Raw genomic sequence first — 16,838 nt, forward strand, 5'->3', positions numbered from 1 at the left:
TCTTGTTAACTGGTCTTCATTCTGGTATTTTTCCACAAGATGCACAAGCTGAAAATCTGAATAAAACCCACGATTCTACAGTGTAGGTTTCAGTAATATCGTCTTCCACCTTGTCTATTCAGTTCTTTACATAAATAACACGGTAGAAGGCTATGTTAACACAATATTCTCCCTGCAACAGCTGTAAACTTCAGTTTCCTACAATTTTCATACTGAAAAAAACATGCAAGAGCTAAGAAATGGGGTGGGGGTGGGAGGGTGAGGAGTATTTTTCATCTTTTCACAAGGATGGAAATGAAATAAAACATGCAAACAGTAAATAATATAAAAATATTTACTTGTGCATATAGAAGAAGATATAGCCACTTCGGTCTCTATCACTCTGGACAGAGGCCTCTTGAGTTCTTGATACTGCCAGGTCATTATATGTGAACCATGCTTGCTTGCGAATGTCATATACATCACTAATATAGTGACCTTAAACATAATGAAACAGACAAAAAGAATTATTTATTCATTCATTCGTGTGCTGTCCATCTCAATAAGTGAGTTTGACAGGCGAACTGTTTCAAACTTTAAAAAAAAAATCCTGTTACAAATATAAAAAATTAAAATACACAATAGTTGAGGAAGATACCACAACTGACAGTCACTAGTACAGCAAAGGATGGGGCCTTCACACACTTGGAGCTCCAAGTCCTTAGGGCCTTACAAAAGACCAGCCATCCTAATTGCTACAGAGAGAATGTTCCCTAGGGAAGGTGCTATGGCAGAGAAGGCAGGCCCCTTGTAACATTTGGGCTTCTGGTGTCTTTCATGCAGAAATATACAGGCTGCAGTATCTAATAAATGACATTCTCTGCACACAAATTTGCTTTTATTATTTTAAATTTGACTCATTTTTACTGTGCTTCAACATCTTTTTATATGCCAGATTTATTGATTAATAACAAATTGTTTAATGGTATCTCTCACTCTGTAAAACTTGTCTGGAAACTGTTTTTAATCATAATATCAACATTTGCTAACTGTTGGTTGTTTTTTATATTAATTTTATAGTGTTTATTTAAGTTGCCCAGAGTCATGTTTTGTGAGATAGGCAGCCATATAAATATGATGGATGGGACAGATGGATAGATTAAAATCAAGCATACAAAATCAACTATTTTTATTGCATTTCTTCATTTTGAATTCTGGTTACTTGAAAAGGCCTCCAAACACAACTTTGAAAAACAATAAGGATCAAAAGCACAGCCTTTTTCTTACCTGAGGAGGATGTATCTCCAATGTGACTTACAATACTAATGAGACGATATGAATTGGGAAGCTCTCCTGTCTGTGAAAGAATTCTGCTATTAGCTTTAGTTTGCTTCTGTATATATCAGACATTTAACTTTATGAGACTTTATAGCAAACTTAGGACACACTGTATCGAACACTAGAATACTTCATTTCAAATTTGTAGTTAACTCAAATCAGGCTTTATAAAAATGTATTTTTAAAAGATCTGTTAAATACACGTAGTTCTTGATTTACAACACTTCATTTAGTGACCATTCAAAATTATAACGGCACTGAAAAAAGTGATTATGACCACTTTTTCACACATGACCATTGCAGCATCCCCATAGTCATGTTGACAAAATTCAGACACTTGGCAACTAATTCATATTTATGAGTTGCTGTGTCCTGGGATCATGTGATCAGCTTTTGCAACCTTCTAACAAGCAAAGCCAATTTGGAAGCCAGATTCACTTAACAACTGTGTTACCAACTTAACAAATGCAATGATTCACTTAACAACACTGGCAAGTTGTAAAATGGATCAAAACTCACTTAACAAATGTTTCACTTAGCAACAAAAATTTTGAGCTCAATTTGTGGTTATAAATCGAGGACTACCTGTAATTCATCGAAGTGTAATCAACAATATCTTTTTCTCCTAGATTGAACTATAATCACAGACACCACTCAGAATAACTGTCACATTTTTCCTTACTCCACCACAGAAAAAAATATTTATTATTAGTTCATAAACACTCTGCTATTAAATACATATTTCCCATTGTGTGGTTAAAATACACTGAGTGCTAAACTAGGAAGGATCACTAATATTACTACTTAGTCAATGATAATCAACTTGTTATTCACTAAATGAAGGGGTTATTATACCCTAATCTCCTTCCTTGAGGGAAGACATCCAACATGAAAGTACAGGCATAATGCAAACAAGAATCTTTGGACAAATATGTTAAAGGGCTCTGCTACAAAAAACAATTCAAAGGTCTTTGTGCAGTAATAAACATAGGAAGGTGCCATCCGCTTGTCATTCCCTCTTCACCTACACAATAGAAAGGCAGGTAATGGTAACTCAACTGGAATGCAACTTATGCCTCTCAATTCTCTTTCCAAGGCGTAACCCTGGCTAAAGTACATGGGCAGGCAAAAAAGAAAAAGGAGGAAATATAAGAAGGTAAGAAACCAATCCATAATTCAATTGTTTAGAACCATCAGAATAATTCACATATCAGGCAGAGTTCCATTTTAATGAAATGTTATCATTTCCTATCAAATAATCATTGGTAAGAACACAACACCGGCACCTTGCAGGAAATGGACCCCAGAAACCAACTGGAATTTCCCAATGTGTTGTCTACCATTGCTGTACTCTCATTAGAGCAGCACCTTGTGGTAGGAGGAAAAATGGAGTAAGATAAGCTCCATTTCCAACTCCACCCTCACCAAATATGCATTGTTGGTCCTGTTGGCTTGCCTAGGCCAGACCAAGAAACCAACTCCACAAGTTAGACTGGAACTATATTTTATTGATTTCAGCTACAGTAACAGTACCTTGAAAGCCTGTGATTTTTCTTCCATCCCTTTTGTACCAATGGAAGTTAGGGTAGAGCCAGTAGCCAGATAGCCAAAGCCAAGCTATCCTTATCCAGGCTAATTTAACTAGCTGATAAAAGTCACTTCATGTTTCCAAGGAATATTTTAATATTTTTGGGCATGAGGGAAACACATTTGCTTTTCACTTTAGGAAGTAATTAGTCCATCCTGAAGTAAGGATTTGGAATTGCATCTCCAAGGGCCGATATTATCAACAATTCATATTGCTCACCATTGGTCATCACTGAGAGAGCTTAATAAAGATGATCCAGTGTGCCGTATTATGCGGACTGAACTATCCAAGCCACAAAACCTTGCTTAAGCATTTACCACCTGTTAAACATGCTAGTATTCTTCCCCTGGTTTCCCAGATCATCACCTCAGCATTTCTTTTCAGTTCCTCAGCTTCCGCTTCAGAGTACTCCATGTCTAGAAAATCCTCATTCCCAGAGTCATCATCAGAACCAAGACTATCCAGGAGAGAACTGTTAAACTCTAAACAGCATGAAAAGGATACTGCATAAGATTCCTGATGTTGTGCATAAAACAGAGATGACAAAACTTTACATTCCAGTGCATGATGCACTATCTCACTAGAAATACAAACTATTTAACCTCTCTTTATTAAAGGAAATAATCTACTATGCCAGAGCAAGCAATAAATATACAATGGGTACAAAGTTAGGATTTTTAGAATGTAAACAGATCAGTTTATGAGGGGAAAACTTTCTTTCCAAAAATGCAGTTTTTAAATGTTTTTGCACTAAGACGCCAAAGTAACACATAAATTGATTTGCATCAATAGAAAAAAAAACATGATACAATGCTGCAAGAAACAGAAAATGTATGCTAAGCTCTTATACAACACCTTCACTTAAAAGAGTTTCAGTGAATTATCATAGCAAAATGTTTAAAATATTTTGAAAAAATTACCGCTCCTTTCCCACTGCTATATAAACTAGTCCTACTTTGGAACCATGACTGAATTAAAATACATAACTCTTGCTAGTTTTTATAACTTTCTTTGCAGAACATCAAACCTGAGAAGAACACCAGGGAATTAAATCTACAGTTCATAGAACCAATAAATCTTTTAGCAGAAACCTCTTGTTCTCCTTTTTCGCAAATTAGGAATCCCAGGCAGACTTACTTGCTTTTATCTCACTTAGGATTTATGAAATAGAGTCGAGTATGCTAAGTAAGATGTAGTCAAATTGTGGTATAAATAAAACAGATTGGAGAAGCCACTGAAAACCGCTGAGACTCTGTATTCTGCTTGTTTACAGGGCTCCAGCAGTATATCCACTTCATACCAATGGCTAAAACGTTAACTATTTTTGTTTGTAGTTTCCCTATACAACATCTGATGCCAACTTGTACTTTTTCCTATTCAGTTTTATGTGGATTCATGGACATATATTACATACCACTGAAGTTGTATGTACCATTTGGTTCAGAAAAGACAACAATTTAATATTTTAAAATAAAAATAATGATGTAAGAGATTTACTGAAATTAGAAAATTACATTCTGGGAATATTTGGGGGTTCTGTGAAGCCACTTATGTCTACTTTTCAAGCTCAGAGCCAGGGGTGGGATTCTACCAGTTCGCACCTATTCACTAGAACCGGTTGTTAACATTCTAAGCAGTTCGGAGAAGCGGTTGTTAGAAGAAATTACTGGCCTAATCCTGTAAGGAAGGCAGGAACAAAACATTCTGGTGTTGCTTACAGAAACTGCCTCTCTGTTAAACCTTATTTCATTCTTGGCAGGACTAGACTTCCTGTCTCAGGAACGTCTCTGGAGTTTTTTCCTCCTCCTTTGCTGGCACTTTGCTTGTGTGGAGTGACCATTCAAAGTTACAATGGCACTGAAAAAAGTGACTTATGACCATTTTTCACACTTACGACTGTTGCAGCATCCCCACGGTCATGAGAGGCCAGGTGAGATGTGTGCCTCGATGTGAGTGATATTGAGTTGGCCACACCCAGCCAATAACATGACCACCAAGCCACGTCCACCCAGTCACATGACCACCAAGCCACGCCTACCACCTAAGCCACGCCCACAGAACCAGTTGTTAAAAATGTTGAATCCCATCCCTGCTCAGAGCTAATCACTAGTTTACTTGTACAAAAGCAAATTTCATTCTTACTCTGAACAATTAAATTATGCTTTTAAAAGATGTCCATTTTTCTGTTCTGTATCTCACCTTGTAGACTTAATTCAGTGGCACGTTTAAGATCGTCATCCTCCTTCTGTTCCCGCGCCTCCTGCTGGGGTAGAGATTCAAGCTTAGTTCTCTGAGACACTTCCTGTTTTTATAATTGCTCTATTTTTCCTACTGATACTGCATGAGGTTAGTATGCAACCCATCAAGTCCCTAATCTTACCACACGCTCTCAGCAAGAATATGAACTGCTTCCCAACAAAGTCCAAGGACAATTTTTTTTCTCTGTGTAGTGGAATGTATGGTGTACTCAAATCTAGCTGAGGACACACACCTGAATAAACAGTATCGGAGAAATTGCCTTCATTTAGGAAAAAAATAGAATATCAAAGGTTTCCAGATACATGGCTTCTGTAGGTTTAGGTGCCTCTCCTTTCACTGGTAAACAATAAATGGGCAAACACATTTGAAAGTTTTTCTTCTTTCTTAACCTGTTCACATGTGCTTCCATGTCCATTTTGTTTCTTTTATGCGTTTGTAAATATTTATACAATATGTATAAGAAACATTTGAAGAAACTAGTAATGAAATGAAGGATATCTCAGAAGGGCTATACTCTGCTGGTGTTTTTTTTTACGATACTGACTGACTTTGTGCAGACGGGGCCTTCCAAGCTATGCCTGAAGAAGCACCTTTCACATACTCCCATCTTTCTTTCTAATAAAAAAGTGAGGCATTGTTTTTTTTCTCATACGCACATCATTCTATAATTTATCTTTCCTTAATTATTAAGTGTTCTCAGTTTTGATCGTTGATCCTTTTTTTTACAAATATTTCTATTCTGCCTGCTCTTTTGATTCTAGGCCTCTTGTAAATTAGAAGCAATAAAATCATAAGATCTGATCATAAAACCTAATGAATTAAAAACTAAACTATTAAAAACTATCAGTAGTCTCCAACTTACAACCTCAACTGGAGGTTGGACTGGAATATCCATCACTAAGCACTGTGGTTGTTAAGTGAGTCATCACACGATGACACCCAATTTTATTTACCTTTTTCCTGTGATCATTAAACCAATCTGCCCTCTCCCATTGACTCCCCACCCCCACCCCTGGTCAGAAGCTGGTTGGGAAGGCTGCAAATGGTGATCACATGACCCCAGTGTGCTACAACGGCTGTAATTATGTGCTAGCTTTGTCTTGCTGATGATTACATTGCATGCTGTTTCCCACCCATTCAATCTAGTTTCTTACAGCCTCTAGGCACCAGGTCAGAACTCTGATTGCACCTCCTGCTCAGCCTGGGAATAAATGATAAACTTCGGTATTATTATCATATAGATTGGACTTAAATCAAAACAGAGCTATGATCTACCCTGGCTGTTTCAGAGAGTTGCTGAATAAAATGAGAGATAGGGCTTATTAGTATTTGTGGATTGTGATTAAATTGCTTTTATTTATATTTTTGGAGTTTTGTGCAGGTTTCATGGGTCTTTGGGACATAGGTTAACAAAAATTCCATCCAAGGAGCAGGATTATAGTAAAATGAAAAATAGTTTAATTATGGATATCATGTCAAAGGAGACAACAAAAGCAAAACTTTCCAAAAACTATTCTTCTTAACTCTGGAACTATTTTTTCAAAGATATAATTTAGAAGAAAGGAGATTCCAACACGGGATGGATACCTATAATCATTTAAATGTGGATTCTTGAATACTAAAATATTAAATGAGGAGAAACCATGGGCTCAAAATTACTGTAAGTTATATTTTCAACTGCCCAAATATCACAGAAAGAAAACCTATGATCTCTTCCTTCCAGGTAATAAAGAATATTTTCTAAAATATGAGAAAGGCCACTAGGGAATTTATTAGAAGTAATAACTTTTGAAAGACAATGAGAAAATAGGTAGAAACAAAATATAAGCAGCGTGGTGGTGAAGTGGTTTGAATGCAGTATTGCAAGCTACTTCTGCTGACTGCCGACTGCTAGCAATTCGAGCCTCACCGGCTCAAGGTTGACTCAGCCTTCCATCCTTCTGAGATCAGTAAAACAAGGACCCAGATTGTTGGGGGCAATATGCTGACTCTGCAAACTGCTTAGAGGGAGCTGTGAAGCACTGTGAAGCAGTATACAAGTCTAAGTTCTATTGCTATATAAGAAAAATATTACAGAAGAGCATCTCTGATGGACAATGACCTCAGATGACTTCTAAATCCAATTTTGCTAAAATTGATATTTTAAAAAACGCATTAAATTCATTATTTTGGCTAAAGGATTTCTATAAAAATCTTGTTCATAAAAAAGATTTCTAAGTTTGCAATTATGAAACAAAATCATGCACTGCCATATTATAAAGTGAGGTTATTAAGAGTTCTTTCCCTAAAAATAGTGAGACAGTCACATATCATTACAAAAGGTGCACTGGTTCTTACTTGTTCTTGGAGACTCTGAGCCAAGGCTTGCTGTAGTTCTTGTTCCTCCCTCTCCCTTTCCATATCATACTGTTGCAGCCAGTCAACATCCCCCTGAGTGCCTTCTGGAGTTTTGTTTTCCTTATTTTCATCAAAATCTTTAGTTACCTTGGTCAAGTTGGCATAACCTATGGAAACAAAACGGTGTCTTAATTTTTTTTGCAGGAGTTGTGGGGGGCTGCTAACTGGATTGCAACTGGGTAAATTAAGGATGGATAACCTTTTAATGACCACTGCATTTAATGGGGGTATATGTGAGGGTGGCCACAGAAGCCTATCACACATTTGAACAAGACTGCATTTTTATGAGGTGGACTAGTTTTTGTATGCACATTTATGTTCTCATATTTAATGCCTATATCTTCCTTACCTCATAAAAATAGCAAACTATGCTGGCAATTTTCAGCAGAAAAAGAAAAAACTTGAGAACCTCATGCAGCTCCAGGACAACAGGCCTTATTCCTGGGCTAAATCTTTTTCATGCTATTCAGATCTCAAGAGCAAAATGAGCACATTAGTCCATGATCATTTTGAAAAAAAAAAAAGGATAAGGAGAGGAAATAACTGCTTTCAGTACTTATTTACTGTTTTCCGATTAAGTCAGTATGTGAAATTTATCTCCCATTTTTGCTCTTGCCTTTCAAAATTGTGACTAAAGATTTTTTTAAAGACATCCCTACAGTAAAAAAGATAGCTTTGCTTCATTTTTCTATTTTAGTTGAATGTTATTGACAATTATGAAATATGCCAGGCATAAACTTCATTGCACATTTTAAAATGCAAGCCATTAGGACATAACCATTCAGTCTTTTTAAAAACGCAATTTAATACAAATAATTTTACAATAATAAAAATAGACTCAAAATTTTTTGTCTATTGGTAGCACAATAGACCTTGCCTTTCTCCCTTCCCCAAATAAAGATGGGATTAAAATATAATAGTGCAGGAAGGTAGACCATCCCCACTCCAACTCTTAATACCTACCTTGCAACTGTAAAAAAAAAAAAGAGCAGAAAATTAAAGCACTGAAATCAGACGTCTACCCAACAGAATTTCAGCAGGATAATTTTGAGGCTAATAAGAATTGAAAATAAAAGTAGGAATCAAGAGTGAGAGGTATTTGGAATTGTGGTGATTTCTATCCTTCTGTTCTCATCTCCCACCTCCAAAATAACAATAAACAAACAAAAACCAAAATGAAACTGTCCATTCTGTAATGTCTCCAAGTCAACAGATTGCTTTTTGTAGCCTACTGGAGAGTCAGAAATCTGAAGAGGAGAATAGCTTAGTTGCTCACCATCCCACTCCATACATCGTCCCTCAAATTCTAGCCTTTTCTTCCCCTCTTACCAGACTCTGCAGCAGCTTTGGATTTATCAGCATCCTTAAGTTCTATATTATCTGGCAACTCTTGCATGTCATCATCTCCAAAGCCAGTATCAGGACTATTTGTTGGCTTATCTTCATCGTGGCTTGACAGTGATGCTTCACGTTTACTAATCTCCAGGACAGCTGCTAGAAGTTCATCTTCACTCATTGTTTCAAGCCCACTATTTTCTAACTCTGGGGACTTGGGATTTTCTGTTTTACTTTTCTTTGAGCTCTGCAAATAAACAAAAGGCAAAACTCACCGGGATCCATTCTCTCTCGGGATACTATAGCAATCACCACAGTAAAATGAACATACGTAAAACATAAAATGAGATGGACGCTCTGAACATATAATCGTAATTCAACACTGCTCTAATATACAGAATTGTTCTGACATCAGCAAGAAAAGACTGGCTTTGAGTGCTGAAGATGAGCTATATTAAATAAATAAATAAATAATAATTTTAAAAAATCAGCCCTGCTCCTCTTAAAAATATCCTTGCATACCTGCCATATCATCTGCATCCACTAGAGGCCACTCTTAAAAGTTTAAAAACAAAACAGTCCTCTATTTATGAATGAGTTATGTTCTAGACAGTGTTCATAAGTGTGATTCGTTTGTAAGTCGAACAAAAATAAAAATGTGCAACGCAGTTCTTGCCTTGCACGGGTGGCATGCCAGTGGGCTTTGGGTAGTGGCAGGACAGGGTTGGTTTCTGGCACACTGCACACATCTGCATGGCATGCTGGAAACGGAACCTTTCCTGCCTTTTCCCACTACTGCAGAGGGTTCACTGGACCCTTTGCTGCAAAGCTGTTGCTTGACTGGAATGAGAGCTAGGCTGCACCTGGCTGCAACTCCAGCTTATAGGGTGCTGGAGGCCAGGAGAGGATAGGAGGGGATGTCACTATGTATAGCAGTGCAAGAGAACCTGGCTGTTTCCTGCCTTCTCCTGTGACAGGTTTATCTGTATTGGCAAAAGCTCACAACTCAAAAGTTCATTACTAATCTTGTATCTAATTGCCACACACAAAAAAAATCTGATCACAATACATCCGTCTTCTACTAAGCTCTTTTCTTACTTTCTCAAGCTCTTCTTGCTGCTGTTCCCTGCTCTGGAAATCACACTGTTTCTGGCTGTTTGCAACGGGACGTTTTATTGATTCTTCTTCACTGTCTGAATCCAAATAATTTAAAAGGTGACCTTTATTCTTAAATGCATATTTTCTGAAAAAGAAACAAAGAACTTTAATGAAACCCTTTCAAAAAAAGCCAACTAATGATGCTGATTGATATCAGTTTAAAAAAAATATTCACAGAATAGCTAGGCAGATGGTAAACTATAATTCCAGGAATATAGTATAAGGATTTATTCAAACAGTAACCCTCTGCAAAATCTATTAAAGATACTACCTCAATCTAACATTTAGAAAATTCTTTATAACACAAACATTCATATTCCTGGGTTTTTTAAGCAGAAAATTGGATTGGTACAAATTTGGGGTCAACTTTTCTTGTTTTACAAATGAAACGTTTTATAATAGGCCAGTATATATGAACTGAAGTATATATATAAAGTAGATTAAGTAGAATGTTTCATGCAAAACTTCATTTCATAGTGGAATATGTAATGCTCTCATTAAATATTTAATGTATTTTTAAATATTAATCTTGTATTCACTATATTTTTCTCCGTTCTGGTAAAGGAAAACAAGTATGTTCCCATAAAGCTGCCATGTGATCTATCCAGAGCATAGGATAGTGCCTTAACAATGCATTAGTAAAAGCTTTGCTGAGACTATGGACAGTCCTCGCTTAATGACCTCGCTTAATTCAGCAACCAACCAAGTTACAAATATCAATGTTAACAAGATACAATAATGCACCAAATTTTCTAAAATAGAGGGCAAATATTTAGTGCAAAATCAATTTCAAAAGACTTAAACATTTTGGTCTTTTTTTTCAGATACTTCAAAATCATGCTACTCACCGACAAGGTGTAGAAGTTGTTACAGAGCAGGAATTCACCATCTGGGACACTTTCAATGGCCGAGAGCTGATTATAAAAAAAGTAGTATTTACTTTGGAAAACTATTACCTATAGCCATTTTAATGGGGATCCAAGTTTATGCTACAATTTGAAGAAAATATGACCAGCAGTCTTTGGATTAACTGGTCACAGTTGACACAAAATTTATGAAAAATTTTTAAATCTGAGTTCTCTACAATGTTGTTTCATAGATCAGCATCACAGCATCTCACATTTTCCCCAAAGGCACCCTTAATCTTAATAATTTAGAAAAGTCTAGATTCTCTAGACTTCTGTCCATTATTTCAGGGGTGTTATCTGAATGTAAATTGTATCTACTGTTGTTGTGGTTAGCCGGCAGCAGGTGCAGATGGCTTAGGAGAGCGATGGCTCTGATGAGGGGCCAGGACCATCAGGGAGTGGACTGCTGCCTTCAGAGATTGTGGGGGCTGACAGCAGTGATGATGAGGTTCCCGAGGAGCCTGTGCCAAGTGCACGTGCACGAAGGATTACTCGGAGGAAAGAACAATAATAGCAGCACATGTGACTAGGGAGTAAGGCTGCAAGGTAATGGCCCCTCCCTCAAGAGGATAAAAGTCAGGTTTGAAAAAGCGTTCTTTGCAGAAAGCAAAGAAGCTCTTAAACTCAACTGGTGGACATCTTAGTTCGTGTTTGGAGAATTTTGTAAATTAGTTCTTATCCCTGGGTTTTTGGCAGCCTTGACAACAACTTGGCAAGGCTCTTTCTTGTCGGAGCTAATTACTGGAAAGCAGCTTTCAGAACAGAATTCGTTGTTAAACCTTAAAAGGTAGGTGCTGCTGCCTTTGTCTGTGTTTGCTCTTTTGGAACCCGGTTGGGTCAGAACAATTGTATCCAAAGGCCATTAAAGAAAGATCAGGTAAACTTTCATTGTAACAAAAATAAACCAACCTATAAACTCTATTACTAGAATAAGGGTAGGAAGAACTCACACGACTGATTGTGCACTCCATCCAAGATTAAGTGGGGGCCTTGTGCTTTCTGTACAGTGTGACTGCAGGGTCAAAAATCTTGGAATAATCACTTGCTGTCCTACTTTGTGATTGAGGGAGAGCACCACATTGAAGCTGTACCGTTTCAGATGAAGTATTAAAACCCTTTAAGAGACAGGAAGGAATGGAAATGTGTAAACTGTTTGCTATGTAGAAACAACTATTAATAATACATAAAAACCGTAGGCTCTCCCTCCTGTCAGTTCCTTATAAAATTATATACTCTTAACTTATAAATGCTGTAGATGGATCCAGTTTTTCTTGTTCCAAAGTATGGAATCAGAGCGAAATTCCATCCTACCTCCAGCCACAAGCAGAGGAAGGTAATGGTTCAGATTTCCTTTTCCTTCTGCAGTGTTCCCTCATTCTAGAACAACCCCCTCCTCACTATTCCACAGAGTCTGAGAACCTTCTAGAGCAAGTATTGGGGAATGAGGAATCTGCAGAAGGAACAGGAACTTAGGAAAATCCTTACAACTACAGGGAAAAGAATTGGGGTCCAACCTATCGTTTTACATCTAGTAATCAATGTAAATGTGTTTCTGCTGCTTTGCCAGTTTTTAACAAAAAGAATTTTGCTTTTAAAATTTGATGGAAGCATTGTCAAGATGCTTTACTAAACTTCTAATTTCCAAGAATGACATTCTGTTCAAAATTTAAATTCATGTACTTCAGTTATTCTAGGACCGATATCAAGCACTTGTTTTTGCCCTAAGTATTTTTTATCTCATGGATTCTAAAAGTTCCCAATATTTTGGTATAACTTTTGTACGAAGTTCATATACCTACCTGGGAAACCGACTGAATTTGTGTGTAACAAGAGCAGATTTTCCACTACACTTCTCACAGGAGTATTCTATTTCTTCTGCCTAAGAGTCACAATAGGTGCAAGGTTTGTAATCTGATAGAAAAAAAATCTTTACAATAAAGTCTTTTCTTTTCTCTTGTCAGTTTGGTGGAGTGCTTATCCCAACTTAAAACAGGACTCCAAAACTAACTGTTTTGGTATTCCTCCCTCCAAACAATTGAATTCATTTACATCTAAGGACAGACAATCATTCATTACAATCACACCAAATAACCATGAAAAATACACAGAACAAGACTTTGTAAAAGAACCAGAAACTCTTAACGAATTTGTTTTTGAGATTAATCCAGTTAAAGTTGGCCCAAAAGTTACATGAAAACTCCTATACAGAATTAATACCTTCAGGATTTTTTTTTACAATAAAAAATTCTACCCATCCACCCACCCACCCCAGTCCGCAGTCCTTCCTCCATGAAGGAACTTCAAATAAACCCACGTAACTCTACTCTAACGTATTTCCACAAGAACATATAACTTCAACATATAACTGATTTGCATTCAATTTGCAATCTAAAAAAATGTACAGTAGAAATAATATTCAGAAAACATTTATAAAAAGCAGCAAAATTTAAGATATAATAACTCGTAGAAGGATATATATATTGTATACCCGGAAAAAGAGGTCCAAAGAATCTTGGATTGATCGAGAAGGAAGCAGTTTTTTCCTTCGTGGCAAATCAATGGAAAGATCATTAAATTGTTCCCGCTTGGTGACAGTTTCACCACACCTGCAGGGAAAAGTTTTACTTCATTTAGTTTACCAAATTTTTAATACCATACGCAGATAACATTTTAGCATAAGTTAGAATGCAACACCTTTTAGTCCAGCTGGCTCATTTTTTTTGACATTTGTCTCTTCTCAGAATATTTTCCAGATGCTCTGGAGGTTCTCATAACTTTCTGTAACAGATTTTTGGGGATGGGATATGGGTAAGCTAAAAAAAGAAGGGCCAAAATTGTTCCCATGCTTCTTTATTGTGAGAGCATTTGCTGAATGAAAAGCTGTGCCATAAGAGGAATGGCACTATTGGACTCCTCATAAGAATTCAAGTATTCTTAAGTAAGAAGAATACAATATTAAAATACTGACTGCAGCTCTTTCCCTGGACAATTGCAATCTCTGTGTTGGCACCTGTTTTCTCCCAGATGTTTCTGAATTCCAAATCCCAAGATGTTATTAATTGCAAGCTGAGGTTCAAAGCCAATGGTTGGAAATACTTGTTTAGATAAAATTAAAATATGCCCACTTTTCACTATTTTCAACATCTTTGAGAAAATATGTAGAGCCTCCTGAATTTCAACTAAACCAGGAATTTGAATAGGATGTTTAGCTGTATATTTTTTCCAAGCTATGCTAGCAGTGACCAGTGAATGATGCTTAGTTATATTAGAATCATCCACTACTTAAATTACTTGAGAAGCTAGGCCTTATGTGTATTAACATCACAGTCAATGAGAATGATATGAGGAAAGGGAAGCAACAGGAATGTGAAAAAAACCCATCTCTTTAAAGACTTACATTTTACATATGATTGAATGCTGAACTTCAAATTCTAGATTTGCAACTACTGGACATGTATAAACTCTAGTGGCTGAAAAATCATCAGATAGGCGTCCGGACAAGCTGTCTTCACTAGAAATTGGCTCACTCTTCCAAGTTTTGTTCAGCTTCTCCATGTCCTCCTTCAACTGATCCAAGCACTGGCTTAAGAATTCATGAGCATCCTAAAATCATTAGTATGTTTGTTAAAAGTACAGCTTTAACATCCCCTCAACATATTTATACATAGTATAGATTCAATAGTATAGTATACATCATTTAAAGCTGGTTCAATGTACTAGAACCACTGCAGATAGTCCTCATTTAGTGACCACAACTGGGACCAGCAACTTGATCATTAAGTAAAATAGCAGCTAAGTAAAACATCACAATTTTGTGATCATTACAATTTTATGATCTTTAAAAACTTGTGAAATCATAACTTTGAGGATTGGTTACAAAGTTACTTTTTCATTACTGTGTATACAAACATTTGCTTAGCAAGACAGCTGCTAAATGAGAACTACCTTTAATTCAATCAAAATTGGCAACATTGGAATTCATTGTAAAGAATCATTATGAAAGTGGAAATTAAAATTTCACATTTTATTGAAATGATGAATCCCCTGTACTTATTCATGTTTTATAATCATATTATTTGCTTTAAACTATGTGCTTACATTTTTCTTTTTCAAGTGGCAAAATACATACCAAGATATAAAATGTAAAGTTCAAGAAATAATTTCTGGACAGCATATTAGAACCCCAAACTTTTTCCAGTATTTGCTACATTTTAATTGTTCCATCTTATCTCACCAACAATTAGTTTCCTAGATTACATAGAACAAATCTAAGCTATTCTCAGTCACACTTTTGTTAAAGTTGGCTAAATGCAAATAAATAAAACTCATTAATTAAAAAAAACAACTGTGAACTTTCCTTGTGAATTGAACAGACAATGCAATCAGTTATGTTCTAATATGCAGAGAGAAATGTCTCAACATTTCCTCAATTATAACTGGGTGTGTTGGTGTGCAATATCAATGCTATTTTAAGACTTGGCAGAAATTTCTCCCTTTTAAAATCATTATGCAAGGGACAGTATAACAGACAATGAATGATATATTATTCTCCACAAATACAACCATATTGTAAAGATATTTTTTAAAGGATTGTCAGAGTACTAGTCTGTTACCAGAGCAGAGGGCATTGGTTTGAAACTTTAATTCAGTGCAAAAGCAACACAACTGAGGAAAAGAGAGAAAATGAAAATAGACTATTCTCCTTTACTAAACTATAACATTTCAAGAAACAAATTAGCTGTCAGCCTTATCCTCACTCAAATGATAATTGTAAATGTAATCTATGTAGGTTAAAACAATCACTTGTCAAAAAAGCTCCTATTATGAGATTCCCCTTCTTCTCCAATGCTGCATCTATCCAATATCTCCCAATTGTCTAATCCAGGGTCATTATGGAGGCCAACATCTTAACTATTACTCAAGCCGTGCCAAAATTTTATGTACCTTATATCAGGGATCCCAACCCCTGGTCCATGGACCGGCACTGTGCCTTGGCATGCCAGCAACCGAGCCATGCAAACAAGCAAAGCCCCATGCACAGAATGCAGGCAGCATGTGAAACCATGCCCCCTTCTGGTCTGTGGAAAAACCTCTCTCCATGGAACTGGTCCCTGGTGCCCAAAAGGTCAGGGGACACTGCCTTATAAGAACATCAGCTATGATAAATGTTAGCCACAGTTCTATCTTGGAGGAAAAGCTGCAGGTATACAGTGAAGATCAAGATTCCATAGAGGAGAGATAATTAATAGTTTACCAATTAGTGGCTAAAAACTATATGTTTGTTCAGACCTTCTGAGATAGCTTTTTAACCTCATGTGAAATTTCTTTACAAACTCAACTGAAGCAGCAGTAAGGTCAGCACAACTGAGCATGAAATAACTGAGTTTATACATCAATAGATTTCAGGCTATTGTAGAAGGTCTAAACAAACAATAGTTTTCAACATTATAATGGTTAATTGACACAGAACATGTACCCCATGGGACCTTCATTTGCATAACAATCCAGCCTTGTCCTCCCTATTCCCTCCATGTATTTAAATCCTAGATCAGTTAAGCCACTCACACATCAGTTGAAGCTGATAAAATGCATTACTCTTAAAAGCTGATATCAGGCGCCAATTTTGAGTTACATAGATTACCACAGCTCTTTCTAGCACTGATTATGTTACCTAGTTTGGGTAATGAAACCTGTGCAAGTAAACAACCAAGCTCAGAGAGCACCAAGGATCCCCTCATATCAACCTTGAGCTACAATTATTCTCCTTTATTGACACTTCTCTCTTCTTACAAGGTTTATAGTAGGGAAATTCTAATAATTTTCTCTGAAATTTATTCTGATGAGCATCTTCACTTTTTTCAATTTTCTACTCTATA

The 16,838-nt window shown here is 36.5% G+C and overlaps 1 protein-coding gene across 5 annotated transcripts in view; it reads right to left on the reverse strand.

Annotated features, from left to right (window-relative positions):
• Positions 1–16,838, reverse strand: part of USP37 (ubiquitin specific peptidase 37) — a 39,598-nt gene that overhangs the window by 2,023 nt on the left and 20,737 nt on the right. For 3 of the 5 annotated variants that reach the window (XM_087920546.1, XM_087920547.1, XM_087920545.1), the window contains exons 12-23: positions 14,360–14,565; positions 13,451–13,568; positions 12,762–12,841; positions 11,913–12,077; positions 10,903–10,968; positions 9,995–10,139; positions 8,891–9,143; positions 7,502–7,668; positions 5,105–5,168; positions 3,272–3,387; positions 1,267–1,336; positions 339–477 (exon numbers count right to left, since the gene is read on the reverse strand). In XM_087920546.1, the coding sequence (XP_087776672.1) occupies positions 339–477; positions 1,267–1,336; positions 3,272–3,387; positions 5,105–5,168; positions 7,502–7,668; positions 8,891–9,143; positions 9,995–10,139; positions 10,903–10,968; positions 11,913–12,077; positions 12,762–12,841; positions 13,451–13,568; positions 14,360–14,565 (1,589 nt within the window). The remainder of the gene's footprint in view (positions 1–338; positions 478–1,266; positions 1,337–3,271; positions 3,388–5,104; positions 5,169–7,501; positions 7,669–8,890; positions 9,144–9,994; positions 10,140–10,902; positions 10,969–11,912; positions 12,078–12,761; positions 12,842–13,450; positions 13,569–14,359; positions 14,566–16,838) is intronic. The other 2 variants (XM_087920549.1, XM_087920548.1) reach the window with 1 other exon arrangement.

Source organism: Pseudonaja textilis, chromosome 1 (assembly GCF_049901715.1).
Source record: "Pseudonaja textilis isolate UNSWEBS1 chromosome 1, rPseTex1.2, whole genome shotgun sequence".
Taxonomy (NCBI): domain Eukaryota; kingdom Metazoa; phylum Chordata; class Lepidosauria; order Squamata; family Elapidae; genus Pseudonaja; species Pseudonaja textilis.